The sequence below is a fragment of the Saimiri boliviensis genome, chromosome 16 (genome assembly GCF_048565385.1).
Source record: "Saimiri boliviensis isolate mSaiBol1 chromosome 16, mSaiBol1.pri, whole genome shotgun sequence".
NCBI classification, from domain to species: Eukaryota; Metazoa; Chordata; class Mammalia; order Primates; family Cebidae; genus Saimiri; species Saimiri boliviensis.
The window spans coordinates 15,204,105-15,217,290 of NC_133464.1; the positions used below are offsets into that span (position 1 = coordinate 15,204,105).

At 57.1% G+C, this 13,186-nt stretch overlaps 1 protein-coding gene across 5 annotated transcripts in view; it reads right to left on the reverse strand.

Moving 5' to 3' along the window:
* Positions 1-1,576: 1,576 nt before the first annotated feature.
* FARP1 (FERM, ARH/RhoGEF and pleckstrin domain protein 1) overlaps positions 1,577-13,186 on the reverse strand; it is a 321,741-nt gene continuing 310,131 nt past the window's right edge. For all 5 annotated transcript variants that reach the window (XM_003928211.4, XM_039473410.2, XM_039473409.2 and 2 more), the window contains exons 20-27: positions 12,803-12,871; positions 12,491-12,580; positions 11,626-11,708; positions 11,436-11,548; positions 10,807-10,973; positions 5,291-5,398; positions 4,705-4,856; positions 1,577-3,073 (exon numbers count right to left, since the gene is read on the reverse strand). In XM_003928211.4, coding sequence (XP_003928260.1) covers positions 2,992-3,073; positions 4,705-4,856; positions 5,291-5,398; positions 10,807-10,973; positions 11,436-11,548; positions 11,626-11,708; positions 12,491-12,580; positions 12,803-12,871 — 864 coding nt within the window. In that variant the 3' untranslated portion in view covers positions 1,577-2,991. The remainder of the gene's footprint in view (positions 3,074-4,704; positions 4,857-5,290; positions 5,399-10,806; positions 10,974-11,435; positions 11,549-11,625; positions 11,709-12,490; positions 12,581-12,802; positions 12,872-13,186) is intronic.

Consider the following 13,186-nt stretch of genomic DNA (forward strand, 5'->3'; position numbering starts at 1 on the left):
TTTTGTTTCCAGGGAGTATTCTGTGTGTGGGAACCATTGCCCTACTTGCGGCATGCGGCCGAGGCCAAAGGTTAGTTTGGTCCTTTGCGAGATAATCACACAAATGAGTCTCTGTTCCCCCAGGGTGTGCCATTACCTGATTTTTAAGGGAGCCAGGGTGGACAGCAGTTTATAGAGTTCTTCAGATTTACAAATGGACAGTGACGTCACGATTTTTAACGCTGAAGCCAATCTCATGCCAGTAACGGTGGCTGTGCTGCTTGAGGGACTGGGTCCTAATGAAGAATATTGGTATGAACAGGGATCTCTGCAGTCATCCGACTGATCATGCTCAGCTCCTTTCCCTGTGGACAGGTGATTCTTTGAGAGTTGACTGGCACTGTGTCCCGTCAGTTCTCCCTCCTGAGGGAGGCTGGGGTTTGGTGGAGTTAGAAAGCAGCTTGCCTGTGTGTGCGCTCTCTCCTGAGCCGTTACTTTCTGTAGACACACACAGTCAGCTGGAACGTTTTAAAGGGCAGCTTAGCCAAGGAAGCTGGCCTTCGTGTAGCCGCTTCCAGCCCTGCATTCAGAGAGAACCCAGGTAACTAGCGTTGTCACCAGAACCTGGCTCAGCATCACCTGCCACTGGTCTGTAGCCAGGCCCGTGGGCCCAGCCTTTGCGACAGGTGTACCGTCACCAGTCTCTCAGTGTCAGCCCTGAGCTGCTGCCCGGAGCCTGCAGCCTGGGTGGGAGGATGCTCAGCCTCTGTGTCTGGGGGACGGGGGGGCTGGGTGGCTGGTAGCTCCTGCCTTTTTGAGCTGTGTCTTGGCTGGCTGCTGCCGGTGAGGTGTGAGATGCCCTGGCTGCCTCCCGCTGGGCTTTGATTTTCTTGGACGTGCATCTGCCTTCCTTACTCAACCGTTTTATTCCCGAGTTGCTTTTGTGAAGTGGCTGGTGTGGTTTTGGATGTAGCATTCTGTACCTTTCCTTTGGCAAAACATGGTCAGTTGATAAACATTTTTGATATTTCTTTCCTTAAAAAACACAGCTTCTGTATTTCTGCTATAAAACATGTCAGCAAAGGCAGAGTGAGCCTAACAGGGCACGTTCTTTAGCACAGGGACTGTGTCATGCAGGGGCCAATAAAGCTCAAGAAAATGAGGATTTGCTGTCAAGAGTGTGTCTCATGTGTAGTGTGTCTGAAACTCCATCTGTCCCTGGCAGCTTGAGTGGACTGCTGCCCACACCATAGTATTTTCCTGTGGGCACACAGGAGGCAAAGGTGCTGGTCACAAATAGAACCACCAGTGTGCAGCAGATAGTTTGGAATCATTCAGAAATAAGTGAGGAGCCTGGCTCGTCCCGTATCTCCAGGAATGAGGGATCGGGGACTTCTGGAGGGAGCCCGCTGCAGCTGCGTCACGTGCCTTGGCGCCATGGACTCTGCCCCTGCCTGCAGGTAGGAGGAGCACAGGCTCCAGGGCCCCTCCTTACCTCACCTCAACACTTGGGCTTTAGAAACCCAATGCTGGGGTGTCCTCTCTGCTTCCCTCCCCCCCCCACACACACATAGAAAATGAAGATGACAAAGTTAGCTGTTTTGCCTTAAAACGTCAATATATGCTGGATTGTGGCGTGAGGTATTTTATTCCCTTTGTTAGTACTGGAAACTGTCTGGTACATCTTGTAAGGCAAATGTTTAACACGCGTCGGGCTCCTCGTCTGTTTGCGAGTCGCCGTTTCCAGGTACGCCAGTCAGAGCTCCACAGAGGGCGTGTCTCGTCCTCGGGTGGGCAGGCTCTCCCGGCTGCAGCGCGGGGCACTGGAGAGAATGGGAGTGAATCGGTCGTCCCCTTCGCTGTTTGAGGAGGAGGAGGGCTTAGGAACACCGAGGGACTGGCAGCTACCCATCACCATCGAGAACAGGCAGGCATTTTCCGAGCTGGGGCCTGAGCCGCTATTGGAAACCGTGTTCCCTGTGCAGTCCAACAACTGACTACCCCATGCCTGGGAGGAACGAGTATAAAAAGGTGAATGTTTCTGAAGACAGGCACAATACATACTACTAGAGACTGCGCAGTTTCAAACCACAGCTGCGGGAGGATACAGGAGTAATGACAGGTGCCGGGGACTACGTACCATGACTTCGTCGTGCTCTGCAGCCAGCACGCTCACTACACGCTCATCACGCAACATACCGCACATGGCCCTGATCAATGACATACAGCTTTTCATGCTTGTGACACAGACAGCAAAACACCACGGCTTACTATCTATCTTCTCATTGCGTACAGCCCTCACGGTACGGTGACAGTCCAGGTATTGCACTGGATCTCGGCTTTTCTTCACAGAAAACAACCCGCTACGGTTTGGAAAGAGTTACCACTTAAATGATTTGGTCAACTTGCACCAAGCAGGTCGGGCACAGGTGTTTTCAGTTGAGCGTGAACCCCCGCAGTGGAACGCAGTGTGCTGCAAATTGCTTATTAATCACAGGAGTGAGTCCTACTAACTTCCTATTATTACAAAAGTAGAAAGACTGGAAACGAAATCTGAAAGTGATCTCATTTGCTTAAGGCTGCGCCGAGTGTATTGCGAACACTGGGAAATCCACTTCGTAAAACGCAGCAGCCCAGGGGTGAGAATCATGTTTCCTTTTTTTAGGAAAAAAACAAACAATTTGCACTGTCTTGTGTTGAACGGATGTGTGTGTACTGTTTTCCAGGGGCAGGGTGGAGGGGAAGATGGTGTTTGGCACTCGTAATGACAATGTTTTAATACTGGCACGAGCCAAAGAACAGCGCCCCCAGCGGGTGCCTGGAGGCGGAAGCGCTGTTCTGTTCAGAGGCAGAGAAGACAGGGTTAAAAAACACGGCCGTGGAGACAGGAGAGGTGCTGGGAAGCCATGTTTTTGATTCTCAGACAGGTGTTAATTTTACCAGGCTTCATGAATGCAGAAGAAACTTCTTCCAGGAAAGCAGCCACTGCAGAAACGGTAATGTGTCCAGCCATCAATACACGAGAGACTCTTTGTGACTCAACACGGGGGCTCGTGAGGAGGAGCTGGTGGCGCTGCGGATCACTTCCATCCACCTGCAACACAGGAAAGCCAGTGACACCCTCGGGACGCTGTAGTCCACCTTTTGCTTGGGTGGGCATCACTTACAGAAACACAGGGTCATGTCCTGCCACCTGGTTTGTAATCTGCCACTTCAGCAGAAGAGCAAGGCAACTCCCAGCACCCAGGCCTGAGACCCATGGGCCTGGGCACATACTCAGGTAGGGAGCTGGAAGTACCTGAGACCCAGGTGCCTTGCTGAGGTGACACAGCCCACTCCGCTGGAGCATTGAGGAGGGAGGTGGCCTCCGGTTGTTGGGGAGAATGCTGCCTCCTATTTTCATGGACCGTGCAGAGAACAGTGGTGCAGGTGGTGCATGCCCCATTTTGTGTAGTAAAAACTCCCAGCTCCTGGATTTTTTTTTTTTTTTTTTTTTAAGACAGGGTCTTGCTCTGTCATCCACACTGGAGTTGAGTGGGGCACTTGTAGCTCACTGCAGCCTACCTCTGGGGCTCAAATCAGTCCTCCAGCCTCAGCCTCCCAGGAGCTGCCAAGTCTCCCTTTTGTGTATTTGCTCTATACCAGTGGTTCTAAACTGGGAGCAATGCTGTCCCATGTGGTAAAGTCTGCAGACATTTTTAGATGTCACAGGGAGGGGTTGCTGCTGGCATCCAGTGGGTCGAGAGGCCAGGGATGCCGCTAAACACCCTGCAGGACGGACTCCCCGAATTACCTGGCCTCCTTGTCCCAGGCCTTTCAGGATCTGGACTGCAAGGCTGGACTCTGCCACAGTAACAACAAAATCCCAACATGGATAAACCCAGCTCTTGAGCTCAGTCCTTCAGGCTGAGTTTTTCCGTCCAGGATCAGATTTGAGGACGACTCTCCTCGAGGTTCCTTTTTCAGGCAGAACTGTGGATGTCACAGGAGTTTTAAACTCTGGTTTTAAAGGACTGTGCTAATTTACTGGAAGTGTGCACTGTCCTGATTGGCCTCACTGCTTTAGAAATCCTTGTAGAGTTCAGCATCAGTTCTCTCTTACAGCAGCAGAAAAGCTGCTCCCTGAATGGGGAACTGCCCTGTCTGGACTGCGGCCCGAGGACCCCTCCCTCCACCCCAGGGGGCAGCTCAGCAGTGCCAGCTGCCTGGGTAGTCTGCTTGGAGATGCAACTTGCAGAGGCCCAGAATCTACTCAAAATAGGAATTGCAGGAACAGCCTAAAGCCTGACTCTGTTTCACTTTCATTTCTTGGCAAAATGAGGTCTGCAGCCCCTGGGTCCCATTACACCGTGCAGGTGATTTCACTGATAAGATAACCCCGAGAACGAAGAGTTTTTCCTTCCTTATAAGGTCCCCTGAACCAGCATTTTTGCCATACCCTGGCAGGAGCTGAGCTGCGTTGACTGCAGGCCTAATACAGCACAGACTGAGAAGCCAGAGGTACGGTTTGGTTTTTGTTATTAAAGGCTTCCTCTCGGTGGTTAAAGCTGGGCCAGCAGAGGCCAGTGTAGCCGCACCAGCTGGGGCTCAGCTTCACAGTCACAGACCTCCACCACATGAGAGACCTGCAAGCAAGCTGGCTAGGGCCCAGGGAAGCTGGGGCCTCTTGGAGGCTGCTCACTTGGGAGAAATCCTGGCGTGTGGAAGAGGTAAGGGGGCGTGTACCTTTCAAAAGTGTATTCGCTTTCCGCCCTGAAGTAGTAGACGTGGGACTTGAAGTGCAGCTTGAACACGTGGTCCTTGTGGATGTTCTCGGATTCCGAGGGAATGGTGAGCGAGTATCCGAGAAGAGGCAGGCTGGCGAGGGGATGATTGTCCTGGAAAAGGGGAATGAAGTGGCTTCGGGGGGCAGCTTCTGCTAGCGGGCCTGGCTGCTACCCCTCAATGGGCAGGGACTCTGGGAGCGCAGGCAGCTCTACCCTCGGGTGTGAGCCTGGAAGGGGCTGTGACAGCCAGCGTTGGCCTTTCTGTGATGGTCCAGGTGGCAAGTCCCCACCCAGACTGAGCCGTGGATGAAGGCAAGCCCATCCCTTGTCCAGCCAGAAGACAGGTGGTCCTTCAGCGGATGATCATTTCGGCCTCTCCGAGAGCTGAGGGCCTCCCGTGGACGGGACCTCCCCGTGCCACCCGGCTAGAGCTCAAGGGGCCAGAGTCCTTCCCCAGGAGGGCGGTCTGCTGGGGAGAGGGGCGGCCCCTTCACCTCGTGCTGCCGTCCCCAGGGTCCCAGGGCCACCCTGTGTGAGGCGCTCACCTGGTGTGACTTGTAGAAGAACAGGCAGAAGTTTGTGAACACCACCCACAGCTTCTGCCACCCATTGCTGTTTTTGAACTTCCTCAGCAGGTTCCCAGACAACTGATTCTGAAAAGCAAGGTGGCCCATGAGACGCGGAGCCCAGCTGCAGCCTGCTCTCCTAAGTCCACGCTGGCTTCCCCACTGGGCTGGGGCATGATCATGACTGAAGGATGTGGCCCAGGTGTGGGGGGAGACTTGGCCGGCCGAGGGAGCCTGATCTCATCATTTCCCCTTGTCACTTGCTATGGGGCATCTTGGGGGCCCTCTGCCCCCCGAAAGACGTGCTGAGGTCCTCACCACCTTAGAACGTAGGGTTATTTGGACATAGGGTGGTTGTAGGGTAACTAGTGAAGACAAGATCACATGGGGCTAGGGTGGGGCCTAGAGCCATCCAGAGTGGGGTCCTTTGAAAAGGAGAAGAGCAACACGGACCCCTGCGGGGGGAGTGTGCCCTATGACACCAAAGCAGAAATGGGGGTGTAGGACCCCATGCACTGCCAGCAGGTGGAAGCTGAAAGAGGGAGCGGTCCATCCCAACAAGCTCAGACAGTGCGGCCTGGTCCCCAGAGCTGCAGAAGCCCTCATTTTGAGGCACCTGATTTGTGGCTTTCCCCTGGAAATGCCAGGCACTCTGCACAGAAAGCCAGGCCTCGGGTGCTGGTGAGTGGCTCCCGCGTGCCCTCTAGTGGCCCGGGGGGGCAGCTGCAGCCCTGCCCGCCTCCAGGGTCACCCAGCAGAATAGTACATTGGTTAGGGTCAGGCCCTGCAGCAGTGTTGGGACACACAGCAGCCCAGCAGGGGGCAGGGACAGGCACCCGTGTAGGTGCCCCCTTCAAAGGACCCTGAGCAAGTCTGCCACGCTCCTGCCACATTGGTGGCTCATTCAATCCCTTTGCCTAAGTGACATCACCAGCAGAGGTTCAAAGCAGTGGGAATAGGAGGGTGGAGAGGGTGGACCACCTTGTAAAGGCACTTCATGCCGCTGAATTGTTCAGGCAAAAATTGTTAGGTTGGCCAATTGTGTCGAATTGCTATTTTACCAAGATAGAAAATACAGAGCTCCGAGTCGGCCTCATCCCATGGCTCTGGGTACCCATCACTAAGCCTCGGTGCTGGGAGCTGGGATGACACAGTCTGATGTCCCTGCCCTCTAGCTGCTCAGGGTCCAGTGGGGGAGATGGGGCCCTCTCTGTGGACTTGGAATGAGAGGGACCCCACAGACAGGGGGAAAGGGGTTCCAGGCTAGGCAGGCAGCTCCAGCCATCCATCCATCCCCCAGTGGCAGAAAGGAACAAGAAAAGGACAGGCTCCAGGTTCCCAGAAGGTGCTGGTGGTGGCTAGGTCTGGGCTGATGCCCGTGTAGCATCTGGGCTCATACACCACAGTGGGAGGAAGGCAGCACACTCCTCTTTCCTAGGTATTTTTCTGCTCAATCACTTACACCAAATACAGTCCAAACACGTTTCTGTTAGCTGCAGTGAACTTTCACACTGAAGCCAGCCCACAGTGGGGGTCATGCATGTCACCCATCACAGGCCGGGCCCATTTGTTTCCCAAGGAGCTTCCTTAGAGTGCTCCAGCTTCTGCCTGGCCATTCCAGGAGCTTCTGGAAACCTCATCAATAGGCACATCCAGCGGCCCCTCCTCATGCCCCACCCCACCGCGCAGGCCTCCCGCTCCCCTGCGTCAGAGCCATTCTGCTCCAGCGTGTTACAGGCTGTGCACTGCAACATTCCTGCCAGGAGGCCGAGGCCATGCTGGTGGCTCTCAGACCTGCCTCCATTCACTGCCTTAACAGGAGAACCAACCTCCTTGTCCAGAGCCAGCCTCCCCCCCCCCGCCCCTGTCACCTTATGGCTGTTTAGTGACGCCTCCACTCCTCTCCTTTCTTGTCCCCATCCCCTTGGGCCCTGCTGTGGGTTGAATTGCACCCCACAACAAGATAAGCCCAAGTCTAAACCCTCCATGCCTCTGATAGTGAGCTCACATGGACACAGGAGTGCCTATCATGGTGTCCTCCCATGGACACAAGCACTCTGCAGATGCCATCGAGTTAAGGTAAGATCACTAGGATAAGCCCTGAACCCAACATGAGCAGTGTCCTTAGAAGAGGACATTGGAGCGCAGATGCAGGTAGGACAGCAGGTGAAGGAGGCAGACTGAGCTCTTCGAGGAGCTGGGGATTGTAACCAGGACTGCTGGGGCCACCAGAGGCTGTGACATTTTCCCTCAAGGTCTCCGGAGGAGCTGGGCTGCCGTGTGTCCCAACGCACCTGCCGCAGCTTGATTTTGGACTACAGTCTTCCCGAACTGAAAGACGTTTCTGTGACCCCGCCCAGCGTGAGGGTGGTGCTCTGTGACGCCACGAGGAACGGGCAAAATCCCCACACCCGCTGCTCCCTGGCCCCACTGTCCCTTCCCTCCTCTCAGTCCTGTCTGTGCTGTCTCTTCCTTCCCCAGCCCCACTGTCCCTTGGCTTCTCCTGGTCCTGTTTGTGCTGTCAGTTCCCTCCGTGGCCCCACTGCCCCTTCCCTCCTCCTGGTCCCGTCTGCGTTCTGTCTGCTGTCCCCCATCTTGCCACTCGAGCCTTAAAAGACAACTCACATTGCTTGGCCTCCGGCCCCTCGCTGCTTCTAGTGCCTACAGGCGGGGCAGCCCTCTGGCCATCCCAACATCTGACCCCACCTGTAGTGGAGCCCCCAGACCCGCTGGCCTGCCCACAACTTTCAGCAGAGGCTGCCGAGTCCGCACGGTCCCCTGGCAGGCCCCTTCCTCATGTCTGCCTGCATGAGGCAGGTGGGTGCGAGAACTGGAGAGAGGCTGGGCATGGGACCGTGGAGAGGAGGCTGTCAAGTCAGGAGATGGGGCTGCTCTGTCCTCTGTCATGCAGGGCGGAGGCCCTGGGGACGGGCTCGTCTGTGGGCATTTGGCGGGGCTGCCTGCCAGAGATGCCAGACTGATGCCACGCGCCTCAGGAGGGGGCTTTCTGGCAGGGAGAGACGTCTGCAGAGTGATAGAGCTGCCAGTTCCCTGAGTGCACTAGGTGGTCTCTGCCACCTTCAGACCCTGCTGGCCTGTGGCCCGCTCGCCGGCCCTCTGCTAGGCTCAGCAAGCTTCTCCTCAGAGGGTAGACAGCAGAGATTTCAGGCTTTGCAGGCCAAGGGACAAAACTGAAGAGATTATGGAGTAGCTATTAAAAAAAAACGTGAAACCCGTTCTTCATTCATAAGCCACCAGGCAGGGACTAGGTCTGGCGGGGGCTAGGTCTGGCTGGGGACCAGCATGCCCCCCTCAGCTCAGTGCCCCGACCCGATCACGCCTATGGCAGGCTGTGACCGTCTAGACTTCTTACCCAACAGAGCTGGGCTGCAGGTGGCTCTGGGCCGCCTGGACCCCACTTGGTGTACGGCCTGGGTGCCTCTGGGTATTTAAAAAGAGCTTTGAGGCCTACAACAACCTCCCCACCTTGAAAGTTACCATTCACACATTGCCAAGGTCAGAACGAAGCAAGGCGAAGACGCTTCCTCCCTGATGGTGACCCACACCCACAGGCGAGCTCGGATGAGGTCTCTCTTCCCACGAGACGCGCACGGGTTCCTCCCTGCTCCCCAGCGCAGGGGTCTCCTTTCCTGCCGTGATAATCCCCGTCCCCCAGGAAAAGTCTCGGACCCACAAGCTTTGCGCACAGGCCTGGTGGAGGTGTGAAGCTAGGGAAGAACACTGAGCGTTCTTCATGCTTGGGCTGTCAGGAGGCAGAAGGGAGGTCCAGGGAGGGGAAGTTCACCCCTGCACGCTCGGGAACCCATTGGGACAGAGCCTCCTATTTGGGGCCAGCTAGGAAAAAAGGCTGGGCCTGTGGGGAGCCGGGGCCAGCACCTCGCACGTGTTCCCTGGAGGATGTCTGCAGAGGCAGGCCTGGGCTCCGAATGCCAGCTTGCAGCAGGAAACTCAGTAATGGCAGGTCCGAGCAACAGGGAAGGTCATTTTGCTGGCACATTCCTGTGCTGTTGGTTCCAAGAGCCAACAAACTCCCATCCCAGCCAGTGCCTTAGGTGACACTGCTTGGGCCAGGACTGTGTGGCAACTAGAACTTTCTGTGTTTTAGAAGGTGAGTCCTGCCTCTACGGCAGAGGCCTCACAGAGGGCGCGGGGCAGAGGTTCCGGAGTGAAACGCGTGTTCACACAAAACACCGTCACAGGGACAAGCGACCTCGCCAGCCCAGGGCAGCTCCCGCTGCTAGTGAAGGGTGAACAAACTGTTCCTTTTTCAGACTTTCATGGGCTTGGAGTGTTCTGAGAAACAGCTCTGGACCTGGACTGAAGAATGCTTAGGGACGGGGCGCTTGGAAAGCACTGGAAAGATGCAAGACCTGGGAGAGACGCAATCTTTCAGGTGGCGAGCTCAGAAAATAATACCCCGAAGTGAAAGGCTCAGAAGCCCCGCCTTACCGACACCTCCTGCGCGGGCCGCAGAAACTAGAGGACTCCCCTTCCTTAAGGCGGGACATTGAAACCAGCCTTCCTCCAAAGCCAGCCACAAAACCGAAATGGTGACCCTCACCTTTCCCCGCCGTTCTGCGTACGAGCTGGCTATACAGAAACTCCCAGCCCACCTTGTGTGAGAATGGGTTCTAAGATCCCCAGTGCAGAAAGGGTCCCGCCCCATCCCCCGATGCCCAGGAGCAAGAAACACTGCTCCGAGAAGCCAAGAAGAACCCAGCCGTGCCTTGCGGGCTTCCTCACCCTCCCGGCATTAGCTCTCAGCCTCTGGCCGTCAGTTCTGCACGCCTGCCTGTTCTTCACGGAACCTAAGCGTCAAAATGGCCCCTTTTCACTGGACGTCGGGGTCTTCATTCTGAAGGCTCCAGTGTCACGTAAAACTAGGATGAAATCAACTGGTCACACTTTTTCCCGTGTGAGCCTGTCTTGTCGAGGGAGTGTCTGCCATGACCCTCATGACGGGGAGGAGTGGAATCACCTCCACCCCTCCACGGGGATGGCTCCCAGAGCCCATGACCCCTGCTCCCTGGGTTCTGTGAGCCAGGACGCTGGGCCTGGCTGGCACTCGCTTGCCATAGTGCAGACTCTGCCCCCATGGGGCCATTTCAGGGCTTGAGAGCCATGGAGCTGGCCGGCAGCTGTGCCCTGGGTGCCTGTGTCCTAGGCTAACCGCATGAGAGGCAAGGAAACAGGTGACCTAAAGAAAATGATCTTACGGACGGCAGCAGGGGCTGAGGAACATGAAGAGACATGACTGCATCTGCAGGAAGTTGGTACCTACTCTGCAAGGGTACCCCCCTCCGCCCAGTAGGCTCCAAAGGGGGCCCAGCTTTGATCCTTCCTTGCTCAGCCACCATGGGTGGGTGGGGCCATCCATGGTGCCATCCTCCCTGGAGCCCCTGGCCCAGAAGCCTGCCTGGGTTCCGCCTGGGCCAGCATAAGCTAGGGATGAGAGCTGCCCGGCCCCTGCGTACCTCCACGGCGATGCTGAAGTCCACCATGGAGACGCTGGTGTTGCGGTGCCAGCACACATGCACCATCGTGTTACCACGGTGTGGGGCCTGGCGCTCCAGCGACGTGCGCGAGGCGCTCAGGTCGTCTTCCGACTCCTGGTCAGCTGAGGTGGCTTCATCAGGGGACTCTGCAGGATGGGGCAAAAGGCAGCGCTTCTGATCTTTCCTCCCAGGAAGAACAGCCCTTCCTGAGGCCCTCTGAGGCGCTGGAAAGGTGGGGGGCTCACAGCAGGCACACCCTGTGGACCCACCCAACCAGAATCTAATGAGGCCCCCACTCAAGGGAGATGGTCCCTGCAGCCCCAGCCACGGAGCCCGGGCCCTCCCTCTGGGTGTGGAGAGCCTGGTGGTCTCTCCCCGGACACAAAGTGACAAGGGTAAATGCCAGCCCAGAAAACGTGACTTCCCACCTCCCTCACGCTGTTTTCAGGAGTTTACTTTTAGGAAAAAGAACTTTCTTGATCTTGGGCTTTAAACACAAATGTAGACCACAGATGTGAGGACGACCCGACGGGGTGGCTTTAGGTGAAAAATGCTGTCCCTCCATGAACCAGACCCCCGCCTGGGAAAGCTGCTCTGGCCACACTCACTGTTGTCAGGGGGGCTGCTGGCCAGGAGCTCGGGGGCGGGGCCGCTGCTCTTCTCCGCCAGGTCAATGGCCATCTGGATGTCCTCAACCCACTTCTCCATCTCGGACCGAGAGCTGGAGACACAGATACGTCGGGTTCAGGTCACATCACGCCAAAGGGGAAACGGGCAAGGGGCGGGCTCCCGAGTTACCTGGCGGCCACGATGATGGACTGCCGCTGGCCCCGGAGGGTCAGGCAGTGGGGCACCCCCCACTCGTCTTCACTCTCCTCGATCTGTGGGCGAGAGAAGATCGTGTCACTGTGGGGCAAGTGATGCACTTTCAAATATCCCTGAGCTAGCAGCAGGTGACTCAGAAAAGGAGGGGTGCCACAGAGCAGGGCTCGGGAGACCAGACCCCCCCACTCAGAGGGAGAAGGCACTCTGAGTTGGAAAAACCCAAATCAGAAAGGTGACAGGAAGATCGCAGCACCCTGAATGTTTGTGGCAGAGCCCACAAACTTCCCTCTCTCCAACCCCGGAGGACAGCGTGGGCCCCAGCGAGGGCCCCAGCCCTAGCCCAAGCGCCCTCTACGCCTGCCCAGTAAAGGGGACAGGAGGCAGCCCCGACCCAACTCAGGAGGAGGAGGCACCAGCCCAGCTCCAGGGAGTGGGTGCTGTCATTCGTGTGTGTGGCAAGGACTGTCGGGCCCCTGGGGCCAGGCACAGGCAGTGGGAGGCGAGTTCATGGCACTGGCCTTCTCAGCTTGCCCTTTCACCCGACTGTGGAAGGAACGGACCCACACAGTCCATGTGCAGGAGAAGGAGCCATGTCCCCAGATCCCCGCTAGAGAAGCCCTAGAAGGCTCGATCTTTTAGGTGAAAGGGTTGTGGGGTCTTCGATGGTCTTTGAGCCCAGGTCTCATCAGCGAGATGACACTGTCCTTCCTCTCCCTTCCTACCCAGTCTCTCCCTTTCCCTCCTCACTGCGGGGTCAGTGGCTCATGCACCCTGCAGCCCAGGCTGCACCTGCCGCCCCAGAGGACAGGCCCTGGCTTCGGGCCTGTGCCGTACTCACCGTCATGCCATAGAGCGGGAGCTGCCCGTGGACTTTAAACTGATTGGAGGCCGTCAGCCCCCGGCTCGTGTACAGCAGGACGTCATTGAACTGGAGGAACAGAAGCGTGTGGAGGTGAGACCACGTGCGGACAGCAGGCCTCCCTCCAGCCTCCGCCACCATTCACTGTCCTCGGCCACCCAGATCTGGGCATCTTGGCTGCTCCTCCTCCACCCCGGGACCCCTCCTCGGGTGGCCGAGGTCCAGCCTCGGGGAGCCTTGCTTGCCCAGGTGACAGGATCCTTGTGAGGACGAGCCGCTCTCTCCACTCACCAGGAAGAACATGCGCTGCTGGAGCCCCTTCCCCGAGAGCTTACTGAGGCTGCCCAGGCGGATGAACTCCTGCGGGGAAGACAGACAGGAGGGCTGACTGCGAGCGTGCGGACCTGCTGGCTTCCTCCCACCGGGGTCCCCTGCATGGTGGAAGCTGTGGCTCAGCTGCGATTCAGTGCACGCTTGCTCGGCCCAGGTGCTATGCTAAACCATCTCTAGGCATCACGTGTCTCCGTCCCAGGAGTGTACAGGGTGGCACCACCCGCAGCTCCCCCAGCAGAGGGTAGTGACAGGTTCGAGAGCACTTGGGCCTCTCTGAGGACCATACGAGTGACCCCAGGATCCCCAGGGCTCCCCACGGCAAGGGAGATCACAAGGACTCCA